Source organism: Mytilus galloprovincialis, chromosome 3 (genome assembly GCF_965363235.1).
Source record: "Mytilus galloprovincialis chromosome 3, xbMytGall1.hap1.1, whole genome shotgun sequence".
Lineage (NCBI taxonomy): Eukaryota > Metazoa > Mollusca > Bivalvia > Mytilida > Mytilidae > Mytilus > Mytilus galloprovincialis.
Window position 1 is genome coordinate 59987299 of NC_134840.1, and position 19761 is coordinate 60007059.

At 31.7% G+C, this 19761-nt stretch overlaps 1 protein-coding gene across 1 annotated transcript in view; it reads right to left on the reverse strand.

Moving 5' to 3' along the window:
• Nucleotides 1-4417: 4417 nt before the first annotated feature.
• The window catches only part of LOC143068500 (uncharacterized), a 33252-nt gene continuing 17908 nt past the window's right edge, over nt 4418-19761 (reverse strand). Inside the window, exons 2-5 of the mRNA XM_076242610.1 lie at nt 19322-19490; nt 17105-17337; nt 12645-12711; nt 4418-9594 (exon numbers count right to left, since the gene is read on the reverse strand). Of these exons, the coding sequence (XP_076098725.1) occupies nt 9407-9594; nt 12645-12711; nt 17105-17337; nt 19322-19490 (657 nt within the window). The 3' untranslated portion in view covers nt 4418-9406. The remainder of the gene's footprint in view (nt 9595-12644; nt 12712-17104; nt 17338-19321; nt 19491-19761) is intronic.

Genomic DNA, 19761 nt, shown 5'->3' on the forward strand with positions numbered 1-19761 from the left:
GAAATCACTGGAACAATTACAGAATGATTGGAACTTTCCAGAATGATCCTAATAAAAGATGCGTTATATAAACTTCTACATTTTACTGGAAACTTCTGTTGTAACTTTCTAGGATGTTCCAGTATAGACTGTTCTAGAATCTTCCATGACAACTATATATATACAGACACTAAAGTTAAACTATCGCTCTTGGACTTAGACTTAGACATCGATAGACATTAGTATTCACCGCATTTGGATTGACACTTTAATTCTACAAACAACATCATACCGGATTGTGACCGTAGTAGTGAACGTAATATTCAGATTGGATTCCGAAAGATATCCGGATACAGACAAAGATAAAAGATTGGACTCGTATTTTGACAGTTAAGTTGACAGTAATATTTGTGTAATACTTCTTGTAAACTTTTGTATAATAAATATTGTTAAATTTTATTATTGATTTGTGTCTTTTGTTGGCTACAATTTAAAGGCGATTTCTGGCCGTAACAATCGGCTATAGTCGAATAGCTGGTTATATAAACCACACAATAACTCGTGTACAACTATTCAAAAGAGAAAAACAACGGCATAATTTATAAACAATATACAAAAACTAATATTAACACAGCAAAAATCAAAAGACATTGCCTGAACACCATTCCCGTTAAACCATCGCACTTTGGCGTGTAAACCAACGTTCTTTAACGTGTCATATACCATCGCACTTTAGCGTGTCATCTGATCGCATATAAAAAACAAACAACCATCGCACTTTAGCGTCTCTGACACCATCGCACTTTAGCGTAGACCATCGCACTTTAGCGTGACCATCGTACTTTAGAGTACCATCGCACTTTAGAGTCCTACAAACATATTTTGATATTTACATGAATATAATGCATATATTTAGGTATTTAGAGACAAGTACCTCTGATTCAATCATCCTGTGTTTAGATTCATCCCTTTAATTTCTAACAGTTAAATGAAATAGGCTTTCTAAAAGCTGCTGATCCTTCTTATTGTTTTTATTTATTTGAAACACGTATACCTTTCAATCTATGCAATTCATTTTTTATTGGATGGGGAATATTGAATTGAGACCATTTCAGCTAATTGGCTTAATCAACGTTATTTACATTGATTATGGATATATTTCAGGTGTTCTATTTCTTCTTGCGTCCGTTTTCACACTGATATCAAGCAATTGGAGATGTACTACGAAATACATTGTTAGAGAAGAAGTATCTTGCAACAATCATGAGGATCAGTCCCATAATAGATGCAATGCTAAAAAGTTTAACATTTCATTGGAAGAAATCCAAACAAACGTTTGCCCACACAAAGACCAAATAGACTAAAATGGTCATTTGATTACAGAAGTGTAAATATTCCAAGACTGTTGACACAGGACTGTCGTATGAAGTCAAATTCTTATAAACGCTAACGGTTTTCACGGAGTAGTATTCATGGTAGCAATAATGTAATTCAACAGAATCAGAATTAAGAATCGTATGCATCATATAGTATTGAATAATTTCAAGTTAACTAAACATCAATAGGAATTGACACTCGCGTTTATACGTCTCCAATACCTGTAAAATTTACTACCAATGCACATCCCACAATAAAGTATACTGTGCAGTCAACTATTTACACAAAGTTTTCTGCCTACAGATTTTTCATCTTTGTATATATTTTTTAAATGATTTAAAAACTAAGTTATCAAGTTTGAAAAAGTCAATTTGCTTAAAAAGGGATGTAAACAGTTTTTAAAAACTTTTGCCTACATATTTGTAGCATTAGATTGCATATTCCATTCGTTTCTTTAAAATCGTGTACACTCTGCTCGTCATTTCAGCTTAGCAAAACTCCGACAGTAGCAAGTAATTTTGTTTCGTTTAGTTACACTGAACTCAGTTCTCATTTATATTAAGATAAAGTACATGTATTTATAGATTCTGCGATTTGCCATGTTTATTCATCTAATTGTATCCGAATGAGGATTACTGGTACATGTATACTGGTGTAGGACCTACATTATGTAATTTGTACTTATCTTGGTTAAAATAGGAATATGACAGTTGTCCATCCGTTTGATGAAGATAAATTTTGTTATAGAAATAGTTTTCAAAGTATCACATTTCTGCCCTTCTTTCTTTCACTATTAACATAAATCAAGAATGTGTCCCTAGTACACAGATGCCTCATTCGCACTATCATTTTCTATGTTCATTGGACCGTGAAAATGGGAAAAATCTCTAATTTGGCTTCAAATTAGAAAGCTCATATCATAGGGAACATGTGTACTAAGTTTCAAGTTGATTGGACTTCACCTTCATCAAACTAGAGGCTCTCAAGAGCCTGTGTCGCTCACCTTGGTCTATGTGCATATCAAACAATGGACACAGATGAATTCATGACATAATTGTGTTTTGGTGATAATTATGTGTTTGTAGATCTAACTTTACTGAACATTCTTGTTGCTACAATTATCTCTATCTATAATGAACTTGGCCCAGTAATTACAGTGGAAAATATTTTCTAAAAATTTACAAAAATTTATGAAAAATGCTTAAAATTAACTATAAAGGGCAATAACTCCTTAAGGGGTCAAATGACTATTTTGGTCATGAAACTTATTTGTAGATCTTGTTTTGCTGAACATTATTGCTGTTTACAGTTTATCTCTATCTATAATAATATTCAAGATAATAACAAAAAACGGCAAAATTTCCTTAAAATTACTAATTCAGGCCAGTAACCTAGCAACAGGTTGTTCGATCCATGTGAAAATATCAGGGCAGATAGATCTTGACCTGATAGACAATTTAACCCTGTCAGATTTTCTCTAAATGCTTCTGTTTTTGAGTTATAAGCCAAAAACTGCATTTTACCCATATGTTCTATTTTTAGCCGTGGCAGCCATTTTGGTTGGATGGCCGGGTCACTGGACACATTTTTTTAAATTAGATATCCCAAAGATGATTGTGGCAAAGTTTGGATTAATTTGGTCCAGTAGTTTCAGAGGAGAAGATTTTTGTAAAAGATTTCTAAGATTTAGGAAAAATGGTTAAAAATTGACTATAAAGGTCAATAACTCCTAATGGGGTCAACTGACCATTTTGGTCATGTTGACTTATTTGTAAATCTAACTTTGCTGAACATTATTGCTGTTTACAGTTTATCTCTTTCTATAATAATATTCAAGATAATAACAAAAAACAGCAAAAATTCCCTAAAATTACCAATTCAGGGGCAGCAACCCAACAACGGGTTGTTGGATTCATCTGAAAATTTGAGGACAGAAAGATCTTGACCTGATAAAGAATTTTACCCCCTGGTCAGATTTGCTCTAAATGCTTTGGTTTTTGAGTTATAAGCCAAAAACTGCATTTTACCCCTATGTTCTATTTTTAGCCATGGCGGCCATCTTGGTTGGTTGGCCGGGTCACGCCACACAATTTTTAAACTAGATACCCCAATGATGATTGTGGCCAAGTTTGGTTTAATTTGGCCCAGTCGTTTCAGAGGAGAAGATTTTTGTAAAAGTTAACGACGCCGGACGCCAAGTGATGGGAAAAGCTCACTTGGCCCTTCGGGCCAGGTGAGCTAAAAATACCTTGACCAGAAACTTTAACCTGAAACTTGCACTATCATATTTAATGTTCAAGGGACCGGGAAAATGGGGGAAAAACTCTTATTTGGCATTAAAAGTAGAAAGATCATATCATAAGGAACATGTGTACTAAGTTTCAAGTTGATTGGACTTCATCAAAAACTACCTCGACCAAAAACTTTAACCTGAAGGGGGACAGACAGATGAACGGACGAACGAACGGACACACAGACCAGAAAACATAATGCCCATAAATGGGGCATAATAAAAAAATAAATTTTGAGTTTGGCACATAGATATTTCTGTAGACAGTTGGGATTCTACGGTAATAGGGTACTATTTGTGTACTGGCCAACAAATTTTGTATTTCTATGAAGTAGATGAATTTGGCTATTCTCTTTAGGTCCCTTTTCGCAATAATGCTTTGAACATATGCGCCAATTGATATATCACTAGCTTTAAATGTTTTGGTTTGACGCTTCCTGACGAAGGCAAATCAAGAAAATAAAGAGATGTGGATGCACAAAATTTAAAAGGTTATTTTCATCTACTTTTAAAGCACTGCATTTATAATTTTTCGTGGCAGTCAGTTTTTCTTAGTGGAGGAATCCAGAGTCCCCTGAGAAAACCATCGACCTTCAATAGGAAACTGATCATCCTAGCAAGAGAGCGGGGTTTAAACTCACAACCTCAGTATTGACTGGCTAGTGATTACAGTAGTAACTATTTAGACCACTTGGGTCACTGAAGCACGGCTAAATATTTAGATGAGAAAATTCAGTTTCTATGAATGTTGAGTTCAAATAAAACAAAGACTGTAAAAACATTAAATTTATTAATTCAAAAAAGGAAAAGCTTCTACTGTGTACATTAATGACTAGAAAATCTTACAATTATTTGCCTAATGCATCATCTTATAATGGAAGTTTCTTCATTTTATAATTTCAAAAACTTTAAACATATTTTGCAAGAAAAAGCATATGGTCAAACCTGAAAAAAATCTTTCAGCTATCTTCTGTCAATCTTTGACTGTTTTTTTCTACATAAGCACTATTTGGTTTGTACATTTTCTGTAATCAATAGAATATTATTTTAGGAGTTCTGACATCTTTCATCTGCAATTTACAAAAGATTGTTTTGCTCTTTTTCTGTCCAAATTTAAAACATTCAAATATCTATACAATGGTATGATCTATGGATATCATGAAAATTTACATACAATACAAATAATGAGGCAATTGGAATAAATGGATTTAACATATCCTGGTCATCAAACATAATTTTCATATGTCACAAGTCACACTGTTCAAATATTTAAAGAATTGATCTAAGGCTACCTGAGAAAAAAAAGTGAATTGACAACAAACAAACAGGACTAAAACTAGTGATAAATAATCAAACATATGGGGAAATTACACTACTAATCATGGCACAAACAGTACAATATAAGGTAACTAAATAACAATTATAACATTCACAATAAAAATTATCGTTTGTTCCACATGACAAAACAACTTGTCTATCAATCTAGTACTATCTGAGGTATGAGAAGAGCCATCATTTGGGCTGTTAAATGCAAAAATAGTTTTAATCTTCAACCTTCAAAATTGAAGTTAATTTTACTAATTATCGAAAAGGCTGTCTGGTCACTTTAACCTAGATATATTATTTGTGATCTAGTTCTTCACTGATATTTTCGACTTAGTTGTTACTGCTAATACCTGACAGAGTTGATCAAAAGTATATCAATCAATGTCTCTCAGTTCGATGTCGGATTGTAAAATGCAACTTTTTTTTATATGCATAATATGGAAACCCTCCTCTTTCTTACAACCATAAAAAAAACCAGCCCTTTCAGACATTCAATTTTTAAACACAACTCTTATCTCTCACATTTTTGGGCTTATCCTATGTTCTACAAATCAAAATTCACTTATCAAGGTATTGAACAGTTAAATATATATGTTATGTTTTATTTTAATGATGGAATAATGAAGATATTTCATAGTAATAGATATAAGCTGCCTTGATATGATATGCTTATGACATTTACTTTGTAAAGCAGCAAATGGCAGGAGTTTTTTTTTGACACAATATAATGGCAATTCTTAAATTCACAATATTATGTCTGTACCCTTCAAAGTTTTTTTCATATGATAAAAGATTAGCAGCTGTAGTTGTACTTCAGTCAGTAATTCCATTTGTAAAACTTAAGTTTATGTTGACCAAGAATTTGTTCAAAAATTATTACACATGATTTACAAGATCATATACCAATCAATTACATACATCAGAAACCAGTTCAATCTTACAGAGCTTAGGGGGAAAAGAATGAAATCTAGGATATTGATCTTCAATAATACAATGTCAATGGTATCTTTATAATGGAATAATAACAATCTCAAATTTATATAAGCAGAATCAATATAAATTTTAGGAATAAAAAAGGATGGAAAAATAAAGCAAACATAGCTGAATCTTAACAAAAGTATAACAATTGTGTGGAATGTCAAATTATAAAGTAGGTATCTCCATACTATATAACGGAAAATTATTTAACATATGTCATTGAAATTATGTGTTTTATTATCACTCTAGCATGCAGACATTTTAATTTTGTTAGAAAGCAGTGATAACAATGCAGCATACAAAATGTGATTTTATTATGCATTTCCTAACCACCAATAAATAGCACATGAAAAATACAAACAAAAACAAAAATAATGTGAGACAGAAAACCTTGTATGGGAAAAAGCAAAATATTAGGAAAACATAAATACAAAAAGGCATTCGATGATCTTGGAAGACAATAATAAATTGCTCCTCCTTTTAACTCTTTCCACATGTCATGGTTTGGAGAAAACATATAGTTTTTTTTCAAATTGAGATCTTTAACATCTTTAAGTTATTGGGGAGATCAAGCAATTATAAGACATTATCTGATCCAAAACACTAAAATGGAAATTTTATGCAACTACATCTGGAAATATTTCAAACATCTAAAAAAAACTTCCAGTCAAACAATTCTATGCTTTTATCCATATTCAAAATGAGTAATATTTTAGCCATCATAAATGGTATATAATAATGATAAACCCATCCCTATGTTAAACAACAATTATTTATACAAAAATCTTAATACCATCACCAATTTTCAAATGAATCATAGAATATTAAGGCAATTAAATCTATTACACATCATATGTGCATGAGTGCTACATGATGAGGGTTTAAACACATAAATCACACAAATCAAAGTCTGATCATTGTTTGATCATTTTCAAAAATGTAAATAAGATCAAATATAGCACTAATGAAAAATCCAACCACTTTGCAACAGTGAAGGTAGATGTACACATTTTTTTTAAGGATGCATTATTCTGACGTTTCAGTCTCGTTGAAATCTCGTTCTGGAATTTCTTCAAAAACATGTGATACAAGTTTTAAAAATATTATAATCAAACATAACTCTGTGAAAAAATTGTGTATTTACAATGAACAGTTTTTGAGTTATCCAATTTTCAAATTTTTCGACCAATCAAGTCAGTCATTTTAGCAAAGATTTTGAGAAAATAGGTCAGGGGTACAAAAAATTCGTAAGGGTTCCACGGAACCCAGTGTCTCGCCTACTTTTGCTGTTAATCGCAGACTCAACAAACATGAGGAAAAACATCAATAAAAATTTCCCTCTCGATACTGTCTTTTGATTGAAAGAAGCTTCCAAGTTTGGTAAAAAAATCCAGGATAGTTTATGAATCTAATAAATGTATTATAAACTTTAACTGCAGACTGTATGTAATTTTAACTGGAAGAAAACTAAGTCCATTTATAAGTAAAATACGGAAAAAGTGAATTTTTTTTTTACAAAATTTACTTCTGAATAATATCTTATGATCAGAAACAAGTTTTTGTCTAAGTTTGGTAGAAATCCAGGATAGTTAAAGAACATTATAAAAATTTTAAAAACTTCAACCACAGAGTGAATGTTTTGTTTCTGGCAAAAAAACTAAGTCCATTTATAAGTAAAATACGGAAAAGTGGAAATTTATTTTTACAAAATTTTCTTCTTGATACTATCTTATGATCATAAACAAGCTTCTGTCCTAGTTTGGTACAAATCAAGGATAGTATACTGTTTATGAAAGTTATACAAAATTTTAAAAGCTTTAACCACAGAGTGAATGTAATGTTTCCTCGCAGAAAAACTAAGTCCATTTATAAGTAAAATACGGAAAAGTGGAAATTTATTTTTACAAAATTTTCTTCTTGATACTATCTTATGATCATAAACAAGCTTCTGTCCAAGTTTGGTACAAATCCAGGATAGTTTATGAAAGTTATTAAAATTTTAAAAACTTTAACCACAGAGTGAATGTTATGTTTCCTCGCAGAAAAACTAAGTCCATTTATAAGTAAAATACGGAAAAAATGGAATTTTATTTTTACAAAAATTTACTTCTGGATGCTTTCTTATGATCATAAACAAGCTTCTGTCCAAGTTCAGTAGAAATTCAGTATAGTTTAAGAAGTTATTAAAATTTCAAAAACTTTAACCACAGAGTGAATATTTGTGGACGCCGCCGCCGACGGAATGTAGGATCGCTTAGTCTCGCTTTTTCGACTAAAGTCGAAGGCTCGACAAAAATGATTTTTCAAGAATCATTTACATCCCATATTATTTTTTTCTTTTCAAATTTCTAAGATATGTATTTTTTCAATCTTTTATAACAAAAAAGTTGAAATAGAATGAAATTCAAAACAGTGTGGCTGTGGCCATTGATTGACACATTAAATTCATCCACTGACTGGGACAATTTACGTGAACGTTTGTCTGTAACGACCACTGTTCACGACGTACCTATGATAGACATTTAAACTGTGGGGTTACCGAAGGTTTCTTAACGCCTTTAATTATAAAATAATTCGAAAAATTAATCAGGAATAACCTTTGTGTTTTGATTTATATAATTGATATAAATCAAAACATCGTGTTATTTCTGATTAATTTTTCGAATTACTTTATTAAGGTGTTGAGAACCTTTGGTGACCCCATAGTTTAAGTGTCTTTAAAAAGTACATAGTGAGCAGTGGTCGTTACATACAAACGTTCACCTAAATTGTCCCAGTCAATGGATGAATTTAATATGTCAATCAATGGCCACAGCCACACTGTTTTGAATTTCATTCTAATATGCATATTGTTCTTAAAACTGAGAAAAATCACAAATTGACAAAATTGACAGCATGGTAAATTTGACACAAAAAAGCATCAATATATGATAAAACTTTCTTATATTAACACCTACCTATAGTTTTTTAAGTAAAATTTATTCAAAGGTTTGTTCCCTTTAAACTGTTTGATCATTTTCAAATAATAATAATAACAGTGGTTCAAATTTTAAAAGTTACCAGTTCGTTTTCTAAGGTCTTGTTTAAATAAAAATAATTACAGTTAATGAACCTATCTGAAGAAAAAAATCAAGGCACCAAATCTTGTTCTTTTTATGAAAAGTCAATACATCCAAACTTCACATATATAACAAATAAACAACTCTGTCTTAATGTTCGTGAACAATATCTATAGATTATATATGGGAAAAAAACCACATTTCAATATATACAGCAAAAGCTAACTTATACATGTACAAAATGAACTTTTAAAATTGCAAAAATAAGAAAAAGCTAAAAATCAATTGTTCTCGAAGATCATAATATCTAATAAGACATCCCTGCCAATAGTCTTAACAAACTCCTATCCTGGAGGAAAATTTTCATATTCTAAAAAAAAAATATTGTCTGAATTGTCTAATCTTGTTGGGCTTCAACCTCCTCTTTGTGAGCTTTACTATTCATGTGGGCTATGAAAGGCTGAGGTCCATTTAGCTGTTTTTGACACACATCACAGTAATACTTTTTCAAATTATCTTCTTTTTCAGCATCTGTTTCTGCAAGGCCATTCTTAGCATAGGCTGACTTGTAGGGTTTAAATTGCACTGGAAAAAAAGACAAAGAGTTATGGTGCATTTTACTAATATATGAAGATTCTAGAACAGCATCAAGTGTAATACATTATAACTCCACATGAGACAATTAAATTTTCTACTTAAACCATAATGCTTGCCAGTATTTTTATATTCAAAATTAACATGAGATTAGATGGTGGGATATGGTAGTCGAATCTTTTTCTATTATGACATATGTCTGCTAACTTTACTTTCTTTTTCAATGATCTATGAATCAGGGATGGGGTAATTGAAAATGTAATGGTAATTAAGTGTAATGCATTACAATTTTCCATGTAATTGAATGTAATGTGTAATTGAGCATTTTTTTAATTACATGTAATGGTAATTTAATTAATTACATTGAAAAAAGCATGTAATGCTCAATTACTTTTGAATTACATTTCAATTACATGTACTTTTATGGTGTTCAAGATAAGGATTTTTGTTTTAAAATAATATAAATTGTAAAATTATATTTATTTTTCAAATACTGATATCACATACTTTTTTAATATATGAAGTCTGTAATTTATTCTGAAGTTTTGAAATTATTTATTTGACCTACATAAAATTTTTAATAGTCTTATAATTTAAAAAAAAATGTGAGGATCATACATTAGTGTTGTTCAGTTTTTAAGAAAGATCTTTTAACTAAATAGATTGATAAGTAATTAATCACCTTATTAAATAAAAACAAAAAATGTGTCACTGTGAAAAATCTTTCTTAGACAGTTCATTTAAAATTTAAAATCACTGCACACAATCATTTTGTTAAACTAGTATACACAAAAGGATTATAGAAATAACAAGAGGCTGTCACAACGACAGCAAACCGGATTTATTAATATTTATTTGTGTCCTGGCAATATCACAAGAACCATTACTGATGAATGGTGAAAGTGAAAATCGTCAATATCAAATTTGACCTCCATTTTGTCATCCGTATCAACATCTTAAAATTTGAAAAGCTTAGATTGAATGGTTCATGAGTAAATGCAACAACGTGAATGGAAACGCCATTTCACAATCTTTCAAGAACCATAACTCCTGAACGGTAAAAGTCAAAATCGTCATTATTGAACTTGACCTCTAATTTGCCATCAGTAACAACATATAAAAATTTCAAAAGCTTTGGTTGAATGGTTCATGAGAAAATGCACGGACACGACTGGAAACACCATTTTTCAATCTTTCAAGAACCATAACTCCTGAACGGTAAAAGTCAAAATCGTCATTATTGAACTTGACCTCTATTTTGTCATCAGTAACAACATATTAAAATTTGGGAAGCTTTGGTAAAACAGTTCATGCGTAAATGCACGAACACGACTGGAAACACCATTTTTCAATCTTTCAAGAACCATAACTCCTGAACGGTAAAAGTCAAAATCGCCATTATTGGACTTGATCTCCATTTTGTCATCAGTAACAACATATTAAAATTTGGAAAGCTTAGGAAGAACAGTTCATGCGTAAATGCAGGGACACGACTGGAAACTCCATTTTTCAATCTTTCAAGAACCATAACTCCTGAACGGTAAAAGTCAAAATCGCCATTATTGAACTTGACCTTCATTTAGTTGTCAGTAACAACATATTAAAATTTTAAAAGCTTTGGTTGAACGGTTCATGAGTTAATGCACGGACAACATTTGATTCCCGCCCGCCCGCCCGCCCGACTGCCGTACATCCCCAAATCAATAACCGACATTTTTGTCACAAAAATCCGGTTAAAAATGAATAGCTGTAAAAACAAACAGCAATTAATCAGATTAAAATGTCCAGGGGTAACACCACTTTTACATGTACTTTATCCAATTAGCAAAATATTACTAATATTTAGACATTATACATGTTATATACATTGTTTGTACTAAAAATTATTTTCAATATTGTGACAAGCACACTTTTTAATATTTTTAAAGTAAAAAAAAAAAATATTTATTTAAATTATGATTAATTTAAATGACTTCATTTTTCTGAGATGTCAAAATACCCCTTAATCATAATGTATTGGCAAGTTAATAGGAGCAAATTCCCTCTCCTATCAATATGATGATCTTCTTATCATGGAACGTCAATGTTCTGATCAAGCAATATCTGTGACATTAGCTCCTGTCGAAAGACTGTTTAGAATTGCTGTCAAAGTGTTCAGACCAGAGATATTCAGACTAAATGACAAAACATTAAAATAAATATTGCTTATCAAATGCAACACTTAAACTATGCTTACATGAATATTTTACACATGTATTTTATATACATGTATAATATTGTTAAAAAATATCATCATGAAATGTAATGTGTAATTTAATTAATTACTTTAGTAAAGTAATTGTAATTTAATTAATTACATTTCAAAAACTGTGTAATGTGTAATTAGTGTAATTGAACATTTTTTCAATGTAATGTTTAATCTAATTAATTACATTCCAATGTAATTGACCCCAAGTCTGCTATGAATACATGTGTTCTTTTTAGTTGACTTCTAACCCATTAATGAGGGTGGTAAATGGGTATTTTCGTGCAACATGTTTTGCCATTTTTATTTCACGTGCAGCCTTAAAAAAAAAGTTCATTATCCACTGTGTTTCGTGAAATCTGCAAAAAGATCAACGTGCAAGAAATTTTTAATTGTTCATTCATCTTGAAATGCCAATTTTATTTCACATTCTTCCATGCAGGTATCCCCCTTTACACCCCTCATTAATGCATATACAATTAAAATTCGATAAATCAGACCCTGAATCAACCGATTTCCTGTCCATTCTGGCAGAAAAGAAGGCCCATTTTTCTCCGTCAAAATCTTTGTGAAAAAAATGGCTTTACTACTAATTCTAATTGAAATAGGTAAATGTCTTATTTCCACAAGTATGAATTTCTACCCTATTTTAATTAAAGAATCATTTTTCTGCTTATTAACTTGTTGATGAGACATTCTTTCTACTTGTTTGACAAGAAAGAATTTCTGCATGTCTTCTATTTTAATTTTAAAACCTAGTTTTCCTTTTTATAAACTTGGTGTTGAACAAACATACCTTCCTCTTGTTTGACAGGCTCAGGTTTCTTTAACCATGGTAATGCTGTAACTTCTTCCTCTACTGCCTACAAAAATATATGTAAAAAAAATTCTTTACACTGTACAGTATGTACATTTTTTTTGGATATTTTATCTTGGTACCAAATCAAATGTGGCTATGTTTGCTGTATTTTTAGTTTTTGATTCTCTTTACTGATACAAATGTATTATATTCTGGTATTGCGATTATTTTGTTATTTCGTTTCAGCATTGTTTTTTTTTATTTTGGGGTCAAATGCTAGTCTAAACATATAAATATATATAAAAACAAGAATGTGTCCCCAGTACATGGATGTCCCATCGGCGTTATCATTTTCTATGTTCAGTGGACTGTGAAAATGGGGGGAAACCTCTTATTTGGCATTAAAATAACAATTCTAATGCAACAACGTTTGTAACGTTTCTGTTGATTGGATAACGTCACTTATTTACATGGCATCAATTGACAATTCTAATATGACGTGCTTCTTTCGCTTTGTAAACAACACCGTGATAAAATTCTCGATATATCTATACTTAGCGCAGACTCCAAGATGTACACAAATGGCTGTTTAAATATGCCTCCCTCGTAAATCCACATGTATCGTAACCTATGTGTAAACGGTTGTGGATTTCGCTGTGTTAACAATTACAATTGAATACAAGAGTGCACACGCTGAAATGTCTCGCCTTCTATACTAATCATTGATATTATGTTGATAGTCCTAAGTATAAAGCTTAGTTTTATTACAACTGTCTCATAAACTTAACATTAACCAAGATAACTAAACAAAGACCAATGAACTTTGAAAATGAGGTCAAGGTCAGATGAACCATGCCAGGCAGACATGTACAGCTAACAATGCTTCTATACAACATATATAGTTGACCCATTACTTATAGTTTAAGAAAAATAGACCAAAACACAAAAACTTAACACTGTGCAATGAACCGTGAAAATGAGGTCACCGTCAAATAAAACCTGCGTGACTGACATAAAGATCATAAAATATTTCCATACACCAAATATAGTTGACCTATGCATTGGCATACAGTATTAGATAAAAAGACCAAAACTCAAAAACTTAACTTTGACCACTGAACCAAGAAAATGAGGTCAAGGTCAGATGACATCTGCCCGCTAGACATGAACACCTTACCATCATTCCATACAACAAATATAGTAGACCTATTGCATATAGTATGAGAAAAACAGACCAAAACACAAAAATTTAACTATAACCACTGAACCATGAAAATGAGGTCAAGGTCAGATGACACCTGCCAGTTGGACATGTACACCTTACAGTCCTTCCATACACCGAATATACTAGCCCTATTGCTTATAGTATCTGAGATATGGACTTGACCACCAAAACTTAACCTTGATCACTGATCCATGAAATGAGGTCGAGGTCAAGTGAAAACTGTCTGACAGACATGAGGACCTTGCAAGGTACGCACATACCAAATATAGTTATCCTATTACTTAAAATAAGAGAGAATTCAACATTACAAAAAATCTGAACTTTTTTTTCAAGTGGTCACTGAACCATGAAAATGAGGTCAAGGACATTGAACATGTGACTGACGGAAACTTCATAACATGAAGCATCTATATACAAAGTATGAAGCATCCAGGTCTTCCACCTTCTGAAATATAAAGCTTTTAAGTAGTGAGCTAACACCGCCGGATCACTATCCCTATGTCGAGCTTTCTGCAACAAAAGTTGCAGGCTCGACAAAAACCCTACAGAACATTTATTCTGATTCTGATGCATAACAAAAAGAATTAACACATTAGAGAACGGAAAAATGGACAAAAACAAAACAAATTAAAATTCCGCGAAATTCCAGTAATGATTTTTGCGCATTAACGTCATTTCAAAACATGATGTCATACGAATGAAAACGTCAAAGCTGAAGGTTTTTCTATTGCGTTAACCTTCTTAACTCTGATACAATTGCATTAAAATAAAGTATTGAGGTAGGTGTTGCTTGTTTTCTGTTCTATTGCAATATTCGCACATTTACTGATTTCAGCAAGTCAACATGGCGGCTCCTTGGTAACAACATGTCAACAGTGAATTTGACGGTAGCTTACGATAAAAAATGCAAATCTAAAATTGCAAATGTTGGGTTTACTGAGAAGTAAAAAAAGTAATCACATTTTTTTCTAGCGGTTAGTTAAGAAATCATTCATGCAAGTTTATTAGATTTGTTTTACATTTATCGAACAGTGGGTAAAATAGAACAGCCACACACACGGTATACCCATCATCGCTTCAGTTTTTTTCATGATCGTATTTGTCTTATTAGAATCGAAATAATTCATGGAAGCCATAGATTTGTTGTAAATTTACACATGGCTTGAGCCGTGATATTCGTTAATTTTATCCCTCGCTAACACAAGCGCAGACGGCAAATAACAGATTTTAAATACATGTTTTAACGTTGTTTTCTGTTAGTTTCATTAGGACATAACGCGTCGCCAGTGAATTTAATTTGCGACCATCAAATTCCCAATTGATGCTGTTGGAGCTTAAAATACAATACAGTTATCTCCTAAATATCATATCATAGGTATTGTGTACTTAGTTTCAAGTAATTGGACTTCAACTTCATCAAATACTACCTCAACCAAAGTTTTTCAACTGAAGCATGACAGAAGGACGAATGGACGGACGAATGAACAAATAAACAGACAGATGCACAGACCAGGAAAAAAAATGACAATAAATGAGGCATAAAAATCTTTTAATACTTTAAAACTGCTATGCTTAGATGAAGAGAAAAAACTTTATCATTATGGTTATTTAATGTTGGCTATTCTCATGCAGATGTGAAATCAGATATTTGTTCCTAATTATACTGCTTCTTATGTGTTTTCTTCTTTTTAGGAACCCACAAGAAAAGGAGTCTACTGTTTTACCCCATACTTCTCCATTAAAAGTACATCAAAAGTCAACTCTTCAAAGATCAGTAATAGCCTGTTTATCTTTTCAAATCTTATCCTAATGATCAAAAATAAACATTTATTTATTTTACCTAAAGCATCTGTTTGTCAAGTAAAAATTGAAAATGTTGTCAAATAATTGATGAATTGTTAGTATATTGAATGAATTATCAGGAATATTGTGTACCAGTGTCTATGGTAAAATATTTTGTTCTTTAATGTTCATCTTCTGTAGGAAATAAATGAAGTACTTGATAATTTTTTAAACTTTTGATGAATTGCTCTGAAACTAAAAAGAAAATAAAAATAAATAATAAATTAACTTGCAGGGTTTGATAAAAAAAACATTATAAAAGTGGAATTGATAATATCTAATTTCGTACTTCAAAGCTTTAAAAGAGCAATAAAATTTGTAAATCAAATATTTTTTTTTTAATTGCATTGGATGTTTACAAAAAATATGAGTAGGTGGGCGCTAAATGATGTTTTTTTTTCTTGTATTTGTCTACACACTCTTTTAAATGTCAAATATAATAAAAGTCCATTTAACTTTAAAAATAAGTATGTGACAAATAGATATGTAGTTTTATCAAAAGTCATATGACACAAGTTTCTTGAAATTATAATGTTAAGGATTTTTTTTTAATAAGTGAATGCATTAACATGATTAATACTAAACTAAGTCCTCTTTGCATGTTTTTTTTTATTATAAAATTGAACCAATGAATGCATAAATGCTAATTGAAACTAAGTCCCCCTGGACATTCTTTTAAATTCATTATGAATCTATAACATACATTGTATCATCCACAAATAATATTTCATTCAGTGACCCTGATTGCAAGCTAATTAACTTTTGAGTTTATTACTCAAATTTACAGAATCATGAAAATGAAAAAGTGCTTTACCAAATATTTTTTTAAGGTTTAGTTAATGTGGTTTCTCCGTTCTCATTTTTTTATATAGATTAGACCCTTGGTTTTCCCTATTGAATGGTTTTACACTAGTAATTTTTAGGGGCCCTTTATAGCTTGCTGTGCAGTGTGAGATTAAGGCTACTTGTTGAAGACCATACTTTGACCTTAAATGATTTACTTATATAAGTTGGGACTTGGAAGGAGAGTTGTTTAATTGGCACTCATAACACATCTTCCTATATCTATAGTCCCAAACAGTAACACCGACAAGTTCATAAACTTTATCTCAGTGCGCACTGCAATAGATTGGAACCATCGTGAGGACTCAGTAGTGTGTGTCACTCCAACCAAGTTTAAATCAGTACTCCTCAGCAAGTGGACCTACCTTGTGTGCAGACCAACCAGTCACACAATAGCCAAAAGGAATCTGGGATGTATTCATCCATACACAGAAGTGAGAAATACAGATACAGAAAAAACAATCAACAAAAAATCATGGAGCACGTCAAAATAAGTGTTTGATAAATCAATGGTAATTTTTAATAACTAATATGACTATAACTTTACCATGACATATGACGTTGGTACATATCCTACTCTTCCGTCAGAACTTCTAATTTTGGACCACAGATTATTATATTGATGATATGATATAAAGACAGCCGTATCTTTTTGTGTTACGGTAAGCTCTGGTTCTCCTAATGGACTGTCTGCATTAGCTTTATAACTGTATTTCACTACTAAATTCTGATTTGGAATTAAATTGACTTCATCTGTTTTGTCAGCATAGTTAGCCCAGTCTATAATACAAATAAAATCATTATTAGATAGTGCCTAGACAGAATCTAAATAGAACATCTAGGATAATGAATTCAGGGCTTTTAAAATATTTTGAAGTAGGCTTAGTTGTATTTCAGAATATCTAGAGACAGCAGCTTACCTCTTATCTCAATTTTGATAAAATTTCATAACTATATGGTTTTAAAAGTTAAATCACAGGGCAAAAAAAAACCACTTACACTAACACCTTGAAAACACATGTGGACATGTAAATAATAGATATTAGGTAATGAGCCTTATGAGGAAGCCTTCTTGATAACAAGAGTGCACACACTGAAATGTCTCGCCTTCTTTACTAATCATTGATATTATGTTGATAGTCCTAAGTATAAAGCTTTATTACAACGGTCACATAAACTTAACATTAACCAAGATAGCTAAACAAAGACCAATTAACCATGAAAATGAGGTCAAGGTCAGATGAACCATGCCAGGCAGACATGTACAGCTAACAAAGCTTCCATACAACAAATATAGTTGACCTATTACTTATAGTTTAAGAAAAATAGACCAAAACACAAAAACTTAACACTGTGCAATGAACCGTGCAATTGAGGCTATGGTCAAATAAAACCTGCGGGACTGACATATAGATCATAATATATTTCCATACACCAAATCTAGTTGACCTTTGGCATATAATATTAGATAAAAAGACCAAAACTTAAAAAGTTAACTTTGACCACTGAACCATGAAAATGAGGTCAAGGTCAGATGACATCTGCCCGCTAGACATGTACACCTTACAATCATTCCATACAACAAATATAGTACTAGTAGACCTATTGCATAAAGTATGAGAAAACAGACCAAAACACAAAAACTAAACTATAACCACTGAACCATGCAAATGAGGTCAAGGTCAGATGACACCTGCCAGTTGGACATGTACACCTTCCAGTCCTTCCATACACCAAATATACTAGCCCTATTGCTTATAGTATCTGAGATATGGACTTGACCACCAAAACTTAACCTTGTTCACTGATCCATGAAATGAGGTCGAGGTCAAGTGAAAACTGTCTGACAGGCATGAGGACCTTGCAAGGTACGCACATACCAAATCTAGTTATCCTATTACTTATAATAAGAGAGAATTCAACATTACAAAAATTCTGAACTTTTTTTTTCAAGTGGTCACTGAATGAAAATGAGGTCAAGGACATTGGACATGTGACTGACGGAAACTTCGTAACATGAGGCATCTAGGTCTTTCACCTTCTAAAATATAAACCTTTTAAGAAGTTAGCTAACGCTGCAGCCGTAGCCGCCGCCTGATCACTATCCCTATGTTGAGCTTTCTGCAACAAAAGTTGCAGGCTCGACAACAATAATGAATTGACAACTTTATTTTTTTCAAAGCAACAACCTGTCTTTGACTATTTGAAACAAAATCCACTGCAGAAAAATATGACACTGTAAGCGGGATATTGTATCGCCTATTACTGAACCAAGACAAAAATACCAGCATGTTAACATTAATATTGGACTTAAAATAACTCTACATGTATGAGTAGAAAATGTCTCTGTGTGGGATGTTAAGTTTCCTCAGAAAAGCTTTTTGAATATCCAACTTAAGATTAATACATTTAATACAAAGCAGCATCCCATCTCAAAACCATTCTACAACATGTTCTTAATAAAACACAACTTATCAAACATTAAACCATCCATCCTTCTTAATTTTATAGTGGCTATTATTCTCTTTTTTTCTACTTTTATTAAAGAAAGGTCTTTTAAGATTAACAATGGAGCCTAAGCCCTTAAAAGCATAAGACTGAAAAAGAGCATGTGCACCTTTTTTGACAGTTGGACAAATCAAAAGCTATAATTTGATGTGATAGACAAATGTATTCTAACTCAAAGGGAAGTAACTGTATGTAAATTCAATGTATCATCAAACTGCATGTTAAATTTTATATCAAAGTGTCTACAAGTACCTACCACCACATTTAATCTCTGGACTTTTTAATGCATCAGGACTTTTTATATTTTCTCCTTGTTGGGTATCTGGAATCAAAACTCTTGGTCTACGTAGTGGTTTATCCCATTGTTTAAGACCAAACACACCTCTTCCACATCCATGATATAATTTAGGTGGCATTACAGACATCTGAAATACAAGTGTAAAATATCTCATATTGGTGGTATCACAGACATCTGAAATACAACATGTACAAGGTGTAAAATATCTCATATTGGTGGCATCACAGACATCTGAAATACAAGGTGTAAAATATATCATATTGGTTGCATCACAGACATCTGAAATACAAGGTGTAAAATATCTCATATTGGTGGCATCACAGACATCTGAAATACCAGTGTAAAATATCTCGTATAAAGTAAAATCACAAAAATACTGAACTCCAGGGAAAATTCAA